The 19,033-nt window shown below is 37.5% G+C and overlaps 2 protein-coding genes and 1 pseudogene across 8 annotated transcripts in view; 1 reads left to right on the forward strand and 2 right to left on the reverse strand.

Annotated features, from left to right (window-relative positions):
* Window positions 1-85: 85 nt before the first annotated feature.
* Window positions 86-3,444, forward strand: LOC126928803 (uridine-cytidine kinase-like 1). 2 transcript variants are annotated; one of them, XM_050744618.1, is made up of 10 exons: window positions 86-716; window positions 787-917; window positions 1,297-1,467; window positions 1,546-1,652; window positions 1,721-1,891; window positions 1,965-2,036; window positions 2,147-2,398; window positions 2,468-2,677; window positions 2,755-2,940; window positions 3,019-3,444. In XM_050744618.1, exons 1-10 carry the CDS (start codon window positions 664-666, stop codon window positions 3,334-3,336), a joined length of 1,671 nt encoding a protein of 556 aa, XP_050600575.1. In that variant the 5' UTR covers window positions 86-663; the 3' UTR covers window positions 3,337-3,444. The 2 variants fall into 2 exon arrangements, with proteins under 2 accessions (XP_050600575.1, XP_050600576.1); XM_050744619.1 differs by lacking the exon at window positions 86-716 and having other exon boundaries at window positions 1,535-1,652.
* Window positions 3,357-8,907, reverse strand: LOC126928065 (uncharacterized; annotated as a pseudogene).
* Window positions 8,908-13,908: 5,001 nt separating this feature from the next.
* Window positions 13,909-19,033, reverse strand: part of LOC126928783 (probable Na(+)/H(+) antiporter nhx-9) — a 35,516-nt gene continuing 30,391 nt past the window's right edge. For 4 of the 6 annotated variants that reach the window (XM_050744548.1, XM_050744546.1, XM_050744545.1 and 1 more), the window contains 3 exons: window positions 18,684-18,845; window positions 16,159-16,335; window positions 13,909-14,698 (listed from right to left, as the gene is read on the reverse strand). In XM_050744548.1, coding sequence (XP_050600505.1) covers window positions 14,460-14,698; window positions 16,159-16,335; window positions 18,684-18,845 — 578 coding nt within the window. In that variant the 3' untranslated portion in view covers window positions 13,909-14,459. Of the gene's footprint in view, window positions 14,713-16,158; window positions 16,336-17,686; window positions 17,764-18,683; window positions 18,846-19,033 lie in introns of those variants that run through there. The other 2 variants (XM_050744547.1, XM_050744550.1) reach the window with 2 other exon arrangements.

The raw sequence follows: 19,033 nt of genomic DNA on the forward strand, positions 1-19,033 counted from the left end.
TTAACGCTTATACATTTGTACTTTGTTCGTTTCGTATCGATGCGCATCATACATTATGAATATTTTGCGATGCGATATAATTTTTTATCTAATGAACATGCTTTACAGTTACTTTCAAGCGATTTTTGCTTGAAAAATCGATGAATATTGTTAATGACAAGGTATATTGTTAATGACTAAGATAGTTTATCGCGTGATTTTCAACATTTGGATCAGGCGGGAAAATATGTTGATGAATGCTGTATATGAAGGGTAGTAATGGATTCAACAGGACCAATATTACTATATACATACATACAAGAGTTTCTATCTCTTTATCAAACGTTATTCAAAATTCATACAAAAGTTCATAAATACCACTTTAATTAATTAGTGGATTAGAAATATAATTATAAATTTTAAAGATTGCATTAAATTATTTAAGAAGGATATGTACATATAAAAATACCCATATTCAAATACCCATTACTGGGTAATAAGTGTAGAAAAATTGCTTCGGAACATGAGCGATAGGTGGCAATGAAAAATATCTACGATTTCATTATCGTTACCTGTCTTTGTAGTTTGTAGTTTCTGTCAGTACAGCTTCAGATGCATGTGGAAGAGAAGCTTGATAAAACGTATTGTAACAATACGTAATTTCTTTTCTACGTGATCAAGAATATGGCAGCTAAAATGCAACACTTTGATCCACCAAGCTCGGCGAGTTCTGAAAGGTAAACCATAATATTTTACCATCTGTTTCGTCTGTCCAGTCGAATATGCATTGAATTTACTGTGCTTTAGCGACGATACTGAAGTGTGTGTGGACGAGAAGGAAATTTTATTTGCTGACGAGTTGTGCGAGGATGCTGAGCGTTGCAGACGATCTGACATTGGCACACCTACTCCGCAATCTCCAAGGCCACCTTCCACGGGTGAGATTTCATACACTTTCTCCTCAATGTATCGCTTCTTGGAGTATTCTTACATCTTACTTATTTCTTGAAGTAAATAAGCGATGTACCAATTATTTACAGAATCATTGATATGGAGTACTTGCGTTTGGCAAACAGGATGTACTTGGTTTACCGAAGTAGAATCTTTTTGTCATTTGAAGAAAACAGTTAAAGCCTTCAAAAGTACCTTTATCCCTTATCCTTTACCCTTTATCCTACATAATAGTCGAAAGGAAACCTTTTTCTTTGATTTTTATTTACTTTTATGTATTTTTTTGGAAATGTAATTAATAATACGATGCAACCTCGTATAATTTTTCAAATGAATTAATAGAAATTATTTGTGTTTATACGACAGGTTCTCAGAGATCACCAAGATCAAGAAGGCAGCGTACTACTAGTCTATCTCAGTCTAGCAAAAAAACTTCTGCAGAGTCTATCCTTAGAAGTAAAACTAGAACAATATACACAGCTGGTAGACCACCATGGTACAATTCAGCTGGGCAGCAAGTAGAACCTTTTGTAATTGGTTAGTAATAGAAACATAAAATATATTTATTACTTTAAAGGGAAAGAATGTACAATGCTATTAATAGTTTTGTTTTAGGTATTTGTGGGGGCAGTGCGTCTGGGAAAACCACAGTTGCAACAAAAATTATAGAATCTCTAGATGTACCTTGGGTAACGCTTCTTAGCATGGATTCATTTTATAAAGTATGAGAAAGTTATAAATATTATTGCATAGAGAAGAATGCAGATAGTATATTCAATTTTTCTTATAGGTTTTAAATGAAAAACAACACGACATGGCTGCGCGGAACGAGTACAATTTCGATCATCCCGACGCGTTCGATTTTGAGTTACTTAAAACAACGCTACAGCGTTTAAAGGAAGGTAGAATGGTGGAGGTTCCTATCTATAATTTCGTAACACATCGCAGAGAAAGTAGAACTGTATGTAGATATTTATAAGTGCATAATTGTTAAACATACTTTGTACATATAACGTTTGCTTTTTGTTTTAAAGAAAACAATGTATGGTGCCAATGTGATTATATTTGAGGGAATATTGACGTTCTACAATGTCGACGTTTTGAAGGTAAGTCAATGTATTGTCAGGAAAGCAGAATGAGTGGGTTTGAAAAACAGTACTAAGGTACGAAAGTAAGAATCAAATTACTACTGATCTCCTTCATTCGATTGGTCAAGATGTGCGACATGAAGGTGTTTGTTGATACTGATGCTGATGTGAGACTTGCTCGAAGATTGCGTAGAGATATATCGCAAAGAGGGAGGGACTTGGAGGGTGTGCTAAAGCAATATAGCACTATGGTACAACCCGCTTTTTATTATTATATAGCTCCATTCATGGTTCACGCGGATATTATCGTACCTCGTGGCGGAGATAACGAAGTCGCGATAGAACTCATTGTACAGCACGTACATACTCAGCTTCAACTGGTAAAATTATCGGTTTTGTAAATCTTGCTCTCTCTTATTCTGTTTACTTTAGTTCATTTCTTGTTCTAGAGGGGTTTCAAACTCAGAGAAAAATTAGCTCATTCTTATATTGGTCAGCCATTGCCATCTTCTCTCTACCTGCTTCCAGATACACCACAGATAAAGGGTCTCCACACATTTATAAGAAACAAAGAAACATACAGAGATGAATTTATATTTTATTCCAAACGTCTAATACGTTTGGTTATTGAATACGCGTTGTCTCTTCTACCCTTCGAGGTAAATTTTGATACACAGTGCTAATGAGATGTGACTAACGTGACTTTTAATTGTCACTTACAAAGATGCGTTTATAGGATGTAAGAGTAGAAACACCACAAGGAGTATTATATGACGGAAAACGCGCAGCTACGGATAAAATATGCGGTGTTTCCATTTTGCGTGCTGGTGAAACTATGGAACAAGCTGTTAGGGACGTATGCAAAGATATTAGAATAGGAAAGATACTTATACAAACCAATCAACAGACCGGAGAACCAGAGGTAAATGATGTAATTTACTTTTCTAATTTGCCACGATCATTTAAATATTGACACAAAAATTATCAATATTATCTTCAGCTTTATTACCTTCGATTACCAAAAGATATTAAAGACTACAAAGTAATATTAATGGATGCAACAGTAGCAACGGGTGCAGCAGCCATTATGGCTATCAGAGTTTTATTGGATCATGATGTTGCTGAGGAGAACGTGTTACTCGTATCTCTACTTATGGCAGAATCAGGAGTACACTCGATAGCTTACGCATTTCCACGTGTAAAAATCGTGACGTCCGCCTTAGATCCTGTGATAAATGAGAAGTTCTACGTATTGCCTGGTATCGGTAACTTTGGAGACCGATACTTTGGAACCGAGCCATCAACCATCGAAGATTAATACAACTTAAGATCTTATACTTCAATTTTCGAAGCTATTTAATCTGTTATAATGGAAATGCAGTAATCTCATATATCTTTAATAAAATTTGTGTTACGCTGGGGAATATATGTATCGTTTATATTCATTCTATCTACGATATACAAATTTCAACACCAATCTATCTAACTGCGCGGTTAAGGAGACGTTGTATCGATGTTTGAGCCAACGACGCCTCCTTCCGCAGTGGTGCCCGCGATATGTAATTGTTTGTAATCTCCTCTTGCATTTGTCCTATGGGAACGGCGCCAAGAATCCAAATGGCCAGAGCTGACGTTACTCGATTGTCCCAAAAGATACGCGATCATGCGATCGAGTGCGGCCAAATCTTCACTTGTACTGCCAGAATTACCCAAACCTTCTGGTGGATTAAAGCCACTGGGCGGTGCCTCTGGCTTCTGTTCAATATTTCTAATTCTACGTATTCCATTGCTAGCGGGAAGTTCAAGTTTTGATGTAAACTGCGTAAGCGGTAGATGGCTTTTAAATTTATGCATAAATAGGATATCGTTATAAATTACGAGATTTCTAATATTTTAATTACCTCTTCTGGATAGTGTTGACCATAACTCGATCTCTGCAGGATCTTGCGGAATGTTTCGTCTACAGCTTTACGCACTGCTTCGTTTAATGTTTGTTCCAATACTTCTTTTTTTTAAATTTTGCGTTAAATACCATAAAACATTAAATATAAAATATATCATGTTTTTAAGACAATGAAAGGATTTTAGAAACTTTTAATTTTCTTCTCAGTCACCTCGATTTTCTTCTTATTTCCACTCAACTAGCAAAGGCAACAAATTTTATAACAGAAACATTGTAATTACCTCGAGTCCTTGGAGCTGTTATCTGATGTTCTTATCACGGACCAAGCGGATATCGTGTTCCCAAAAGCGACGTAGTTCCGGCGTCGATGTGCATGGCGCGACTACTTCCTTAATCTAACCGGAAACCACAAATCTATTTTCAGAACAGATATTCTACGCCTTTTTTACCATTTAATTAAACAATACCGAATGTGTTCCTTATTAAACAAAAGCATGACCAAAATTTTTCAACCAACCATTTTCCACGTGTTACGTCCGGTGACTGTGTACGTGACCCGGAATCCATCCCTCGAGGCTGCCATTAGCTGTGCAAATATAATTAGTCGGACCGCAATAATCCCAAGGAACTGTAATAAAACTAAGCATTTGTATTTTATCGTTAGGTCCCTTAATCGTTATAATATATATTCAAGTCCAGACGTTCCTTATGGTTATTGCTCCATCAGCTAAAAAATTAGAAGGTCGGGTTTGTCCCGTGTCCAACGGTCATTTCCACCCTCAAGTGACCGGTGATGGGGCGACCAACACCCAGCAATAGTTTTCCGCTGCGACAGGATCGTCACCGAACTTCGCTGGTTTACCATCGTCAGATCAGTCATCATCTCTAGACTGGTTCAACATTTTCAGATCAGCCAACATCTCTGGATTGGTTCATCATCTTCAGACGAGTCAACATCTCTTCACTGTCTAGATCTACTTTGGATCATTCATTCGTTTAATTTATATCTATACGCACCGAACGAACGTGCCTATGTCTACAAGTTGTTGGAACAAAGTGTAAATTGTAACCTGTTAATTCGGGTTATAATCGATTCAACCACCTCTATTATCCTAAACGAATTAGGGGATCGAACATTTCGTGGCATCGATTGTATAATCGTAACGGGAATTTACGACTGCCGTTGACGCGCTTCCTCGCGATCGCGTCTCTCCGCGAACGGTCGAACGCCACGAGCAAAAGCAATGGTTTTAAGAATTTCCGAATTTTAAAACTGATAATTCTTACAAAATTAGAATAACGAAACAGAGCTCTGAATCGCGTGGAAATTTTAAGAAACGATGCACAATTAAGATATTATTTGATAAACCTGATTAGCACATCGTGTCCTTTTTATAAAGATACCACGAAGAATACGTTTCAATTATTAATAATTAATAGAAAGAAATTTTTTTTAATTCCCTCAAAATTTTCCTTTAGCCAATTAATCAGCAGATCTACTCTACTGATATCGCTTTAGCGTCGTTGTATTTGCTTACGTAATCACGTGACAATAATATCGTGATATGAGAAATTATTAGGAAAATGACATCACGTGCGAGAGGCGATTTGTCGCGTTTTATCTTCGAGAAATCAGCTGTTTCGCGACCTTGCTCACCTTCAACGCGACGATGGCCGTGATAAAGACGCACATGACGTTACAAAGGTCAAGCACGCGCTGATTATCCCGTTGCAGAAGAATTCGACCGGCAGGTAATCGGTGTACACATAAACGTACGAGGTGTCGTAGTCTGTGTACGATTCTCCTTTCATGTGCGGCATTTTAATCGGTCGATAGATTAGCCATATACATCCGAGAGCCCAGAATAAACCTTGCGGGAATAAATTTCATCGATTGCCACGGTCAGATTAACTGCCATTCATTAATCACTGCTGATGGAATGAGAACGCCGCACGGTCGCCGATACCTCTTTTCCTATCTATCTTCCCTCGCGAATTATTCCGTCTGTCCGTGTCGATAGCTGGCCAATTTCAATGTCTCTTTCGCGGATATAGAGATATATGTATTTCGATTTACGGGATCGTGAATAAATAAGCGGGGAAAAACAAGTGAATTCTCCACTCGATCGTTAAGAAGGTTTTTAAATAATTTATAGAAAAACTGGGGAAATACGAGCCAATGAATCTCTTTTATAGAGGAGAAATTTTTAATTTATTTGACTGCCACGTTGGCCATATTTCTCCTGTGACGCCACGGTGATCGTTGGTGACCGGAGCGCTTGAACTTCTTACAATTGTAAAAATTGAACGAAAATTGATAGTTGGGACATTTTGAATATAACCGATAAACAGAAGATACTTTGAAATAAAAAGTGCCCCATTGAGCTATTAGACATCTTTATTAGAACACGAATAAAAAGAAAATCGGTACAAATCTTGCATCTGTGGCGTCCTGAGTGAAACATGTGATTTCGGCGTGGCAGTCAAACTGTTAAAATTATCCTTCCAGGTATTAAATATGTGTTTTACTATCCCCTCACACATTTAGAAACTATCAAGAATTTCATGTTAATTGTGATTAATATTATAGGATAGTATCGTAGACTAACATTAAAATAGCAATTTCATGTTAATCACCAAGTAATATAAGAGACAGTACTTGGGCGGACTGGACTGCCTAAGCGAAAGGGTTAAACAAAAATAAATTTGGACGAAATTCTATACAAGTTCATTATTTTATATAAATTTAGTTATAAATTAACCATTGTCTAAGTTAAATTATAAAAACTGTTATTTCATTAATCACCGGTTATTTTGACCTCACACGGTAAGAATAGGTATACACAAAGTGTCGGTAGGTTTAACGTTACGAAGATACATCCCACAACCTTTTGGCTAAGTCATCCTTGATGGGTGTAGCATCAACGCCACACATACCGCTGTACGTGCACTGAGTTGGAATTACGCTGGAAATTGTTGGAAGGTGAACGAAGACGTTTGGAAAAGCTTCGTGGAGGGGAAATACCGAAGACATTAATTCACCTTACTATGGAGTTCATTTTCACGCCGATCCCCATTTCCGTGAGCCAGTGGAGGCAATTCTCGCATGGTTCCCCAGCTGGTACAGGAAATATCACCTTTCCAGAGAGATAAAGCCAGAGAGTAATAGGAAATGGAAATAATTAGCGTTACTCTCTTACCTCGTAATACACGTTTTCCTTGTCCCTACACCAAATAACGCGTTCCACTTTCAGCTTCTTCAGCAGCTTCTCTAAGACCTTCGAAAATAATAGCGACAGATAAAACAGATAGAAGAAGCTTGTATCAAGTCTTCTGTCGCGCTACGTTGTACAATGGGGCATACAATTCTTTTTTCTCTCCAGTTATCTCGGTTGCAAGATGTCTGGGTAATTGGATGCGATTTACTTTGTAAGCCGAGGCTAGTTTATTTCTGTAGATTCTTTAATATTCATTCGTTCTTTATTTTCTCAAATTTAATTTCTGCTTTGCTGTCAAATTGATAAAATAGTAAGTAATTAATATAATGAAAGGAAAGTGAAAGTTAAAAGAAATTCCTGTTCTTTCAACTTGCTTCAGCCTCATTATTCCTTTTTCTAAACTTAATTTGTTTTTTGGCATTAAACCGATAAAATAATCGATGTACTAGTTTGATTAGATAGTTAAATTATTAAATATATAATTCTTCTGTTGAAAATAAAGTAGTGGATGATATATGAGATCGACGAGGTCGAACAATGTAAAATGTTATCCAGTATTGGAACTATATCAGTGATATTCTGTTACTAAAATTATTAATATGCTATTATTGAAAATTACATTCTACGTATTAATAAACGAGATTGGTATTTTATGTATCAAAACAACAGTTCATGGATATTCCAAAGCAGCCATGTCATGAGTCTCTAATTGAGGCTAAATAAACCGAAATTACTCAACGATAGTAAAAATAGAACGAAAATAACGTTCGTCTATCAAACGAAATTGTAACATCGCAATAATTGAAAGAATACTCTGTTGTAAAAGAAGCACAATAAATTTCCATTTGGTGTAAAGAAATCTTAGTTAGTGCCCGATTAAATAAACTCCTATTGAATATATTCGAACGTATAAAAAACCGTAGATAGCGAGAGAATCGGTAAACTTCTATTATACGAATTGTTTATCCCCCGATCGACTCATATAAAATATAAATGGAGTTGTGTAAGAAGCATTTCCAATTTAACGTTTAATTGCTTTCGTGGAATCGTGAAATACGTCGAATGACGTAAAAATTGTTATAATTTCGCTTTAAAATATTAGGTTATCCCATAAGTTCGTTCCGTTTTTCGAGCGGTTATATACGTTAAGATTGTTTACATACCTTTCAGTTTCATGAGAAAATGTAATCCCCATCTCGTTGTACAACTTCTTCCCATTTTTCAAGTGCATTGGTCCCCTTATTGCCTTATTTATTATGTTCATAAATCGACACATGAAATGTTTACACAAAAGTCAGCACGAACTTACGGGATGACCTAATAGCAAATGACGTAAAGTTTCGCCAATCTTCGTTCAGATCGAACCCTATAATTGTAAGCTATAACTTCAGACTTAGATTTTCATTGCGCTACCTCAGAATCCCAACAGAAAATCAATATCTTTCTATCTCATCGTAGCGGTTGAGGATTAAAAAGCATAATATATCGTTTCCATTGACACGAAAATCGGGTCACTGTCACGCCGACCGTCTTCGACTTCGAAGATGTCGCCTATCGGCCAAATCATCCTCGATTTCGTTTGCCTAAGTCGTACATCGACTTTTGGTCCAACTGGCAATTTTTCTGGTTTTTCGATCTTCTTCGTTCGTTTCAAAGGCAGACCGAAGATCAACTCATGCTCGTAACTAAACGTAGATACGCAAACTAAAAATACGACACCGCCAGGCATTGGGATTCGCGCGACAGTAGACACAATCGTGCAGTTTATACTGACGTTTTCGCGAAGTTTGGTTCTTTCTGATCTAACCGTTCGATCTGGAAACGATCGTCGAAGCACCAGTTTCATTAACGAGCCGCTAGTCGTTTTATTGCTCCGGCTTTAATCAGCGAGAAGTTGGCTACGAGTTAGTTGAAGGCTTCGTTCGTTGTCCTTGATGGGTTTTTTTAGTTTCATTTATTATTACGCTTTTTAATTTCTATCTATTCTTTCCTCTTTTCATTTCAATTTCAAACGAGTGGAAAATTCTGAATTTATCGTAAAATATTCTTTCCATAATGTTTAAAAAATTTTGGTTTTTATCATAATCTTTGGCAAGCTTTTAGTTCAGAAGCTATAAATAGATCTTAGAAAGAGGAAAGATAGTTCGTTGAATAATAAACTTTGGTCAAAGTGCCAAAAATTTGGCTCAGTTGCGAGATCAGTGACCATTCTACTTACACGTTGAAATGCGTTTTAGTCTAAATTGCTCGGTGACTCCAAAAACGTATCTGCTTAGTTTTATGTTTTAATTAGAAAGGAGGAACGTAGGATAAATGTGAGGAAGATGTCGAAGAAGGGAAGGAAATTTTCAAGCGCCAAGATAATTGCGAGACAAGCACGTTATTTCTTTTTTTTTTTTTTTTACGAAATAAACATTTATTTTAACAAATCAACAGCGTAAAGACTAGCGTCTAGAGACTAGTCCGACATTTGTCTGATCTAGGTAACTAGAGGCCGCCAGGAATATATCGCGCGAAGGGAAATTTCGAACTCTGCCGCGATTTTTACGAAAATTGAGAATCCTTCTTTATCTCTACCAAAAAAACCCCTCGCTTTTGAAGCAAATATTATTCAAGCGAGATGTGCGTGAAAAATGTCCTCCCTAAACAACGAGTTCGAAGGAAACCCTACTGCCATAATTGACAAGAACTCTGTGACATCGCGTTAATCGCGGTCTTGGTCGAAGATACAATTTGTCAGGACACTTTTCTTTCCAAGTAGAAATATTTTTCATTCGATCGCGCAACAAGGTAACGTTATCGGGAACGTAATAAGGAAGCAGCTTACAGAGTAATTTTTACGCGAACGATCGAAGCGTTCATAGATCGAAAATGAAAATCTATCAGGGATGAAATTTTATTCGGATCGATCATGCCGTCGAATATTGCTAAAAGTACTTGGACGCGACTTTTAATGCTTTTAAAGTTCCTTTAAATTCATTTCGCGGAAAAGTTTACTTCCGAGATAATTAGATAGAAAAGTTGCGGAATGGGAAATATTTCGAAACTTGGAAGCGCTAAAACTCCTATCGTGGAAAGTATCTTTTTCTTTTATACGTAAATACGTATATCTTTGTGATTAATTCTAGAGGAAACGTACGTATACGCGCGTTCATAGAAGTGGCAGAACTTTATAAGAGCAACTTTTGAAATACCAGTTAAGACACGGTATTAAACATGATTACGTCCACGCTACGATTATTTTCTACTACCTTCCAACGTATTCCGCTTCATGAATATTTCCAAAGTTGTTCTTAGAGTCCACTATCAAGATAATTTGACGTTTTAATTTAATTTCATATTTAACTTCGTTCGATTCAACCATTAATTCAATTTAATCTAATTTATCGCCCGTTAAAATAATCAACTACCTATCATATTTAACATCTTATATTAAACATTAAAGTAACTCGGTGTACATATTTAAACCACTATTACATTTCCACGAAAGTTTACACTCTTCGGAGTTTCTTCGATCTTTCTCGACGATCGTATCTTCGACCAATTCAAACGCCATCGACGATGACATTAAATCTCTAAACGATCGAAAGCTAACAAATCGATTTCGTTCAATTCCGTAAGCATCTAATCAATGGCTGGCGAGTGCCAGCGTAGAATTATTAATTAATCGATGAATATCTTCAATTCTCATAAAAACCGGAATTCTAGAGTTTCCCTTGGCAGCTCCCCGCCATAGTTTCACACTTCGCCTTGTCACAATGTTTGTTTCACCCGTTTCGCGTCGCGATAAACCATCGTAACAAATTTGTTATGACTAATTAGTCATCGCGATTAACTTGCTATCTTATCTTGCTAAGAAAAATTTCTTGCCTTTTCCTCTTTTTGGCTTTTCCCTCGACCTTCTTACGATCTTTCCCAGTATCTTTCGTTTCTTGTCTCGTTATGTACATACGGTGGTTTCATCGAATGCGTTAAGTACAGACCTACGACGCTTCCGCGGCTGTTTTTCTACACGAGACTGTTAGTCAGTTATTTATTTATTTATTTAGTTAGTTACTTTTTATTTTCTGTTTTCTGCTTCTTTTAAGGCCATACTTAAGGAGAGGAGGAGCGTTTCGTTTAAACAACTTTCATGTCTGTCTGTGTGTGTATATGTGTGTATGTATGTATGTATGTGAGTTTGCGTTCGACAGCGTGAAAAAGATTTCGACGATTGTAATATGGTGAGTTCTATTAGAGATGCTCGGTATTCTTATTTTCCAGCATCTTTTCGACACTTTGCTTTGTCGTTTTCTTGTTGTTGTTTCGATCGTAGAGATTCTTCGTCTGTATGATTCGAGAGATCACCGTGTTCGAACTAGTTTGATGCAGTGATCCTCGTGAACTTCTTTGGGGAACAGATAATGATAGGCAACAAGTTTTCTCTAAAATTTACGCGTACTTTTGGATGCCGAGTGTGGTATTTTCTTTTTTTTCGTAGTTGAAAATTCGCAAGAATCGCTGCAAAAAATCTAGCGTGAGAGTAAAATGAGTAATCTAAAGGGGGACATGGTTGTTTTTGAAAATACGGAAGTCTCGTTGGAAGAAAACTGTGAAGTTCGATAGAGCGAATGTTCGGTAAATATAAATAAATGGCAATTTTTTTCCATTTGCAGATCAATTTGGATTTCATCGGTCGATCGTATATTACGCGCAATTATTTTATTTTCGTTACACAAGGAAAAAGAAATTCTCGAAGAATCAGTGTATCTTCTATTCTACAAAGAGAAGAATATTTCATAGAACGAAGCGAACAAACAGATATAGCCGAAATGGAGACAATTTGGAATTTGTCAATCAATGGTATTTTCAACTCTCGCTGTGTAGAAATAAAAGTAATAATATCGAACAAACTGAATAATAAATAGACTATTCTCTGAAATGAAGATAAATTGAAATCTATCGATCAATTGTATTCTTAATTTCTGTTATATGAATAATAAATAAATCCTAGAAAATACGCTCTTACGAAATATCGAGACAAAGGAACAGCCTCAAGTCTCTCGTTTTCTTCTCCCCGACATTTCCATATCTTCAAAATACAACAGGAATAATTAATCGTCCCCGTTTTTACTTTACATCAGTGTATATACGCCATATGGCGTGTCTAAATCTAGACTCGCGTCTATAAACTCGAAAGCGAATCGCACGACGATTTCAGCGTTGCGTATCGAGTATAATACCAAACTTGTACATATTATACATATATATATTTATATATATATACTTCATTTTCGAAAGACTATTTAGCGTTGGTGTTACCAAAGAAACTGAAAGAAAGAAAAAAAAAAAAAGAAAAGAAAAAAGAAAGAGATCACCACGTTCACATGTCATGATTTAATCGTCATTTAAACGCAACACGTATCAAGGTCCCTCGAGTTTTTCCCACAAAGTCACCCTTTTTATACCTTCAATCTCATTCTCCTTGTTTTTCCTCTTCTTCCTCTTTACAATATACCGGAAGGTTCAGAGTTTGCTGCTAGGATATTTTTAGGAATCTTAAGGCCACGATACCAAGTTAATGAGCGATCGTTAAAACGAGTCGTCGCTACAAGGGATACGCGCTATTATGGCGTCTAAGAGAAAGAAATCGCGTGCTTTTTCTGGTTCACGATCTTTCTCAGCACGCAGAAAGCGACACATCGACGAAGAATCGTCGGTGGTTCAAAAATCTTTCGTTCCTGCTGATCGAAAGCATCTCCCTTCCAATGGACGAATCATTCTTCTCAGGAAGCATTTGAAAAATCAACTACCAAAAAACGTTCCTCCGAGTCTATTCGTTAATACTTTTCATCCATCAGTCGTGCTACGGAGGAAACGAGATGTATCGTCGGTTTAAAAAAATAGCACTCTCTCTCTCTCTCTTTCTTTCTTTCTTACTTACTTTCGCTCTTTCTCTCGCTCTTGCACTCTTTATTTCACTCGTATCACTTTCATGGTCGAATATTCAAAATGGATTCACACGATCACCGAGTATCAAAAGAGAACGCAATCTCGACTGAATCATTCTCGTCGAAAAATGGTAACATCGCTATATCGAAAATCACGCTACTACAACGTCAACTGTATTATATATCATTGTGTCAACGATTCCTTCGATTAAACCAACCGAGAAAATACTTGTTTGTCTCCTCTGAGATCGAAGAATTCTACCTAAGTAACGTATTAGGTCGCCTAATAAGTTCGTTCACATTTCTTTGATATTTAGATGTTTTTAACTTCGGTCCAGTCTCATCCTTTTTTGGATATCGATGGATAGTTAATTCTGGAATATTCAAAACGTCAGACTGAGCTGCCTTGTACTGGAATTTCATTCTCAGTTACGGTTCTTAAATATGCAGGAATCAAAATGATATTCACCGAATCGTTCTTTACAAGTGCTTTTTCTGGGTTGGCCTTGATCTTACTGAAGGTTGGTCATTGGTCAGCTTGATCGCTTATCGTTCGGTATTCGTAAAATAACGTCGTAGAGACGACGAACTTATTGGACGATCTAATTTAGGGTGTCCCGAGAGATTGTCCCATAAATTGATCAATGAATCATCAGTCGCATAACTTTATTTCTCTTTCGGTCGTGAACTTGCGTCGAGTAATCCTATTATTCTCTAAATTATCAAACGTCTTGAAGATTCCCTCTCACCGTGGCTGGTAGACCAAAGAGAGAGAAACACAATTCCAATAAATACGATTCAGAGAAACACGATTCAATAAATTATTGCTAAGAAGTATCTACCTTATTCCATTAAGAAATTGTACAAAGACAAGAAGGTAAAGCTTCTCTTATTCTACCTTGCGCAAAGAACCAACAATTTTTTATTTCCCCCGGAAATTATTTAAAAAAACAAACAAAGGACCAATTTTTGGGACACCCCGTACAACTCCAAAACGTTCGTTTCTGCGTGCGAATGAAAGCATCGGTAGTCAAAACGAGGGGTACTTTCCGTCATGTAATCTGGTCCTGTGGAAGAGAACAAGAGCTGTCAAAACAGCTCGTCGTCTCCGGTGTGAGTTCTATTAAAGTGTCCATCCTCGAAGGGAGCGAGATCGACGATCGTCAAAGGGGGAACAAATGTTATTTTCGTTTTCGGTTGAAAGGTTGATCGTATCTCCCTAGAATGGGGCGAAAGATATTAGAGGCACGTCCTCTGTTCAGACCGGAGCGCTAGGTCGTCGTAAGAGAGACGAGAACAACGAACGCCGAGGTGGCCGCCGCCATGGCCGACGAAGACGACGCTCGTCGACCGCGAACGATGACGTCTGTTCCTCGACGATCCCCAAAGGTCAAGCTTTCTCTTCCTCCTCGTCTATCTCCTCCGACGATTCGGAGGAAGAGGTGATAAGGGCGGTAGAGAGACTGGGAACCTGGGCCGAGTACGCGAACGAGCTCATTCGGATCCGTTGAGGATTCCAACACTCTGGCAGGGAATGGGATCCGTCCTCCGTACACTTGTCCGATTGCGACTTCTCTATGGAGCACAGCTCCATCATGGATACTCGCCTAGCGGGTGCCTTCTTGCTGTCTGTAACAGGGAAACTGTTTTGAGGGTTTTAAGTTTTTATGACGGAGGATTGTATGTTTGTTACAATTTCACGTTTTACGTGTAAACTCGTGCAGAAGGTGAATTCAGAATAGGATAGTCAGACGTTTCGCGGTTGGTTTTTCCAAGGATTCGATCTAACGTCCGACGACGTTGGTATAGGATTTTATTTATCAATTATTTATAATGGATCGACACGTTGATGCCGGCAATGATATTCATTTTCTTTGCGAGGCAACGCCGAATGCACGCCGCAATCTCGCGTGATCCACCGATGGTACACGCCGGGCTCAACGTGTTAAACAGGAAACGATGGTTATGTAACGTGAACTAAATACGGTAACGTGCTATGACTCGACAACGCAATTCCCACTTTCTGACTTCTCGACTCGCACTGACTGTTAATTCGTCTTTCTCCCTTAGCATCCCTTTGTTTTTCTCATAGCCCTACCGCGCACGTGTCCGCAACCGTTCGTTGCCAGGGTCAGGTAGGCCGTCTTTTCGCGTAACTATTCGATCGAAGGACCAACGATACATCGAAGGGCCTGTCTGCACTTAGGCTTTCTCGCGACGTTGTTTATGGCTCACCCGATATCTCCTTAGACCTTTCGTCCACGATACTACATTAGTTATTATCAGTTGGTTGCAACGCTATCGCGATATATCGATATAATTCATAATATGTAATTTAAATTATATCAATATCACAGTCGGAAAGAACGGAAGAGACGAAAGGAATAAGGGGAGGAACGAGAAACGGGTCAGACGAAAGAGAAGGAGAAACGGATGGCAATTATACCAACTATGTTACGTTACAGAAATAAAGCACGCGTGTCCGCTGAATTAAAGTACCGTGTGTTTTAAAGATAAAAAAGGTGCATTATCTTAATTTGTCCCCGAAGGTAAGCAGATATAGCATACCGCAAGAAATCTCGGTAATTTTTATCTCGCGTAAGTGGTTTTCGAATATAACTGCAAGGGAGTTGAATCGTAAATTCTATGCGACGTTTATGTCACGTAATAAACCTGCATATTTAGTGGCAATGAAATCACGACTGATAATGTTACATTTCATGGTCCATAACGAGATGTAACTGTTTTATTCTTAATATCCCCCTTTTATATTTCCATCCTTACTCAATGTCGAGTATATTTAATACCTGACTGAATTTACGACGTCTTTAACGTGGTTTATATACCTTGCTACACTTCATCTTTATTAATTATATCTTCTTGAGAAACTGCAAATCTCTGTTGTTCATATCATAAATAGAACTTTGAATTTTTTCTAAAATCGCATACATAGATCTTATATGTCGCATCGTTCAAGGTGCAACATTTTCTTTTAACATCTTAGTTAGCAGTGAAATGTAAAACTTTACGTCATTGTACTGTATCATAACAAGATACTATAGACAGTTCGATGGTTTTTACCGTCTTACCTTTCTCGTATTCACTGAAGGTTTTCGTGGGCGAATCCTCCGTCTGTTCTGTCCCCGTCAACGTGTACTCGTCACGCTCGTCCACAGTTTCCTGGCAATCGATACCATCCGGGGTGCATACGCTCTCACCACGGAATAGACCAATTACTGACTGGACCTTTGGCTGCTCGATTCCACCTTTAATTAGAACCAAGTGTTACTAACGAGGTTAATGAAGATTCATCGAGTGTTTCGGTTCGACCACCTCTAATATCCCCCCCCCCTTTCTCTTGGAACATCTCTGTTAAGAGAAAGTGCACAAAGTTGATCGTTTTTCTAGATTATGCACATAATAAAGACCACAGGCGAGAAAGCTGTGATAAGTTCATTTTGATTTTTTAAGTTTCATCTACTTAGACGCTTTATTCCAAAATCTAATAAGAGGATGTAGCTTTTAATGAAACGAAGAATGTAACTCGTATCGTAGTGCTCGTATCATCGTCTTTATTCCGTTTCCCTTCTTTCATTCGTCGGACGAGGACACGAACATAATTTAAAAATCATTACATCGTATCTATTATACGAAACGAGGAAAATTGCATTTGTTTGAATAAAGTTTGAATATATGGCTCAGGATATTAGCCCATTTCTCATCGAATACACGTTAAGCGAATAAAAATCTATGGTCCACCGCATTTAATGAATTACAGCCGTTATTAACCATTTGTGCTCGTTGCTGCAAGGGAACTTGATAACCGAACATCAACACCATCCGGTTAAATAAAGATTAATAACGTTAGGACATTTAAAAATGGTTTGCATTCGATTGAAAAAAAAAACAGTTATCGTAAATTTTGAGAACCCAATGTTCCGACGTACGCTACTACCAATCACAAGTATCCGGACCATTATTTCCTTCGCGAGATGCAATTTCACGTTTTATACGACAAAATCACCAAATTTTCGATATAACAAAATTCGACGTAACAAATAGGTGTGAAAAATTTGCATTTGCATTTTTCATTTTATTCTTTGTACCAAACGTATATTCAATCGTGAAACTGAACGAAAAGAACGTTATAAACAATGTTTAGCTGTAGCGTGTGTAATTCGACAAATATAGTTACAAGCTCCATCAATTTTTAAATGTTCACATCGACACAGCAAGCCGATAGCAAGGAACATCGATGTTTCAGCTGGCCAAAGTAACCGAAACACCCTGTACATCGTAGGAAAATGTGAAACACAGAGAAGTGCTCGTGGAAGAACTTGGCAACGCAAAAGTGTTCCGAATCGATAGTTCGAGGCTGAGAATATGCACGAAAGATTCGATGAGATCGATCGTGTATGACGCACGATCGATCGTGTATTACGGTGACAAGGTGCTTTGTGTATGTAAGAGTGTAGTGTACGTGTGAGCGTATTTAAAGAGCTCGAAAGGGGATTGGGTAACCCAAAGATCGAAAGAAAAAACGCATTCGCTTTGTAGATCGAGAGAAAAGAAAAGAACGACACAGAAATTTTGAGACCACTTGAAGATAACATTTACATGTTGTTCGGCCGGAAGTCCGAGGCTAGTATCCTCCGAGCTCGTTAAGCTGGCCCGCTCTCGCAAATACGGCTCTCCTGTAAAGTAGCGTTCTTTCAACATTTTACGTACCTTTTTATCAATTAGCCGAATCGACAGTCAGAAATATTTTCTTTTCATACATGAACCTACGATTAAATGTGGTAGATATATAGATACAAATTTTAGAATATAATTGGATATTGGAAAAATTGTTGATTTGGTCCAAGATTATTATTGGTTGATTTTAGTAAATGAGATTTTTAACTAATATTAGCTATGATAGATCAATTAATATTTAACTGATTTATTAACGCTAGAATTACCACGCCAGTCAAAATGATTGGTATTTTAAAATTTCCACTTTGTGTTATATTCTTTCTCCGCGATGATGTAATGATTTTTGCATAGAATAGATAAAGGAATAACATAATAAACTTTAATTTCGTTTTATTCGTTTAGAACGAAAGTAACTTTGTATCATGGTTACTTGTACCGAATACCAGTACCAGTACCAATATCGAATCAACCTTGGTAGGGAATACCTGAAACAACTCGTAAAAGTTTCAAAATATATCACGAATAACTCGAGAGGGGTTACCCGAGCCCCATAGAAAAGTATGTTAAGGTTTCTAGTAGGTGTCGGAGAGTATAATTTGGGTATTATTTTTAAAGATTGTTAAAAAAGGATGATTCGATGATTCTTTCGTCACGAGTAACTCTATTTGATTCTCTAAATAGTCGATACATTTAATAAACGTTCGATAATCCGATAGGAGTAAATTTTTAAGCAATTTTTAAACATCTTCTATTTCGTTCGTTCTACGAATCACCTTTCTTTAACACTTTGTTGATTTAGTGAAAAACAGAGTGCACGATGTAACAAAACTACGACCGAGTATTATCAGAAATTTGTATCCAATACCCGTGGCGAAATGATGTATTCGTGGTATCGAGCGGATTATTTAATCGATCGTACCTAAGAATGTCGCTGATGGGGAACTGTAAGCCAGGTACTCCTTGTTTGAACACCAAGCGGGAAATTCATTCTGTTTAATCGGGTGCCCGGAATCGTAATCGTCTTCTCGCTTCCATGGCAACATGGTCTCCGTGGCTGTTGGTGTCGTTACTCTGTAGGTTTCTACAATTCGACAAATAATACTATTATTACTACTTCGATATTACTAATACAAATCTTGAGACTTGGGAAAAACTTGAGACTTTCGAACAATTCTGTCAGGTATAACGAAGATTTTAAGAGAGAAATGGTTACCCTTTTTATTATCAAGGGATTTAGCAAAAATTCCAAAATCCTTTAAAGAAGGATTT

Source organism: Bombus affinis, chromosome 2 (assembly GCF_024516045.1).
Source record: "Bombus affinis isolate iyBomAffi1 chromosome 2, iyBomAffi1.2, whole genome shotgun sequence".
Classification (NCBI taxonomy): Eukaryota; Metazoa; Arthropoda; class Insecta; order Hymenoptera; family Apidae; genus Bombus; species Bombus affinis.

What these genes read in the sequence shown, in the direction of transcription:
- LOC126928803 (XM_050744618.1), top strand. Translation starts at nt 664, where the DNA reads ATGGCAGCTAAAATGCAACACTTTGATCCACCAAGCTCGGCGAGTTCT. An exon ending in AGTAGAACCTTTTGTAATTG is followed by an intron (nt 1,468 to 1,545) that starts GTTAGTAATAGA and finishes GTTTTGTTTTAG; the next exon opens with GTATTTGTGGGGGCAGTGCG. An exon ending in ATCGCAGAGAAAGTAGAACT is followed by an intron (nt 1,892 to 1,964) that starts GTATGTAGATAT and finishes TTTGTTTTAAAG; the next exon opens with AAAACAATGTATGGTGCCAA.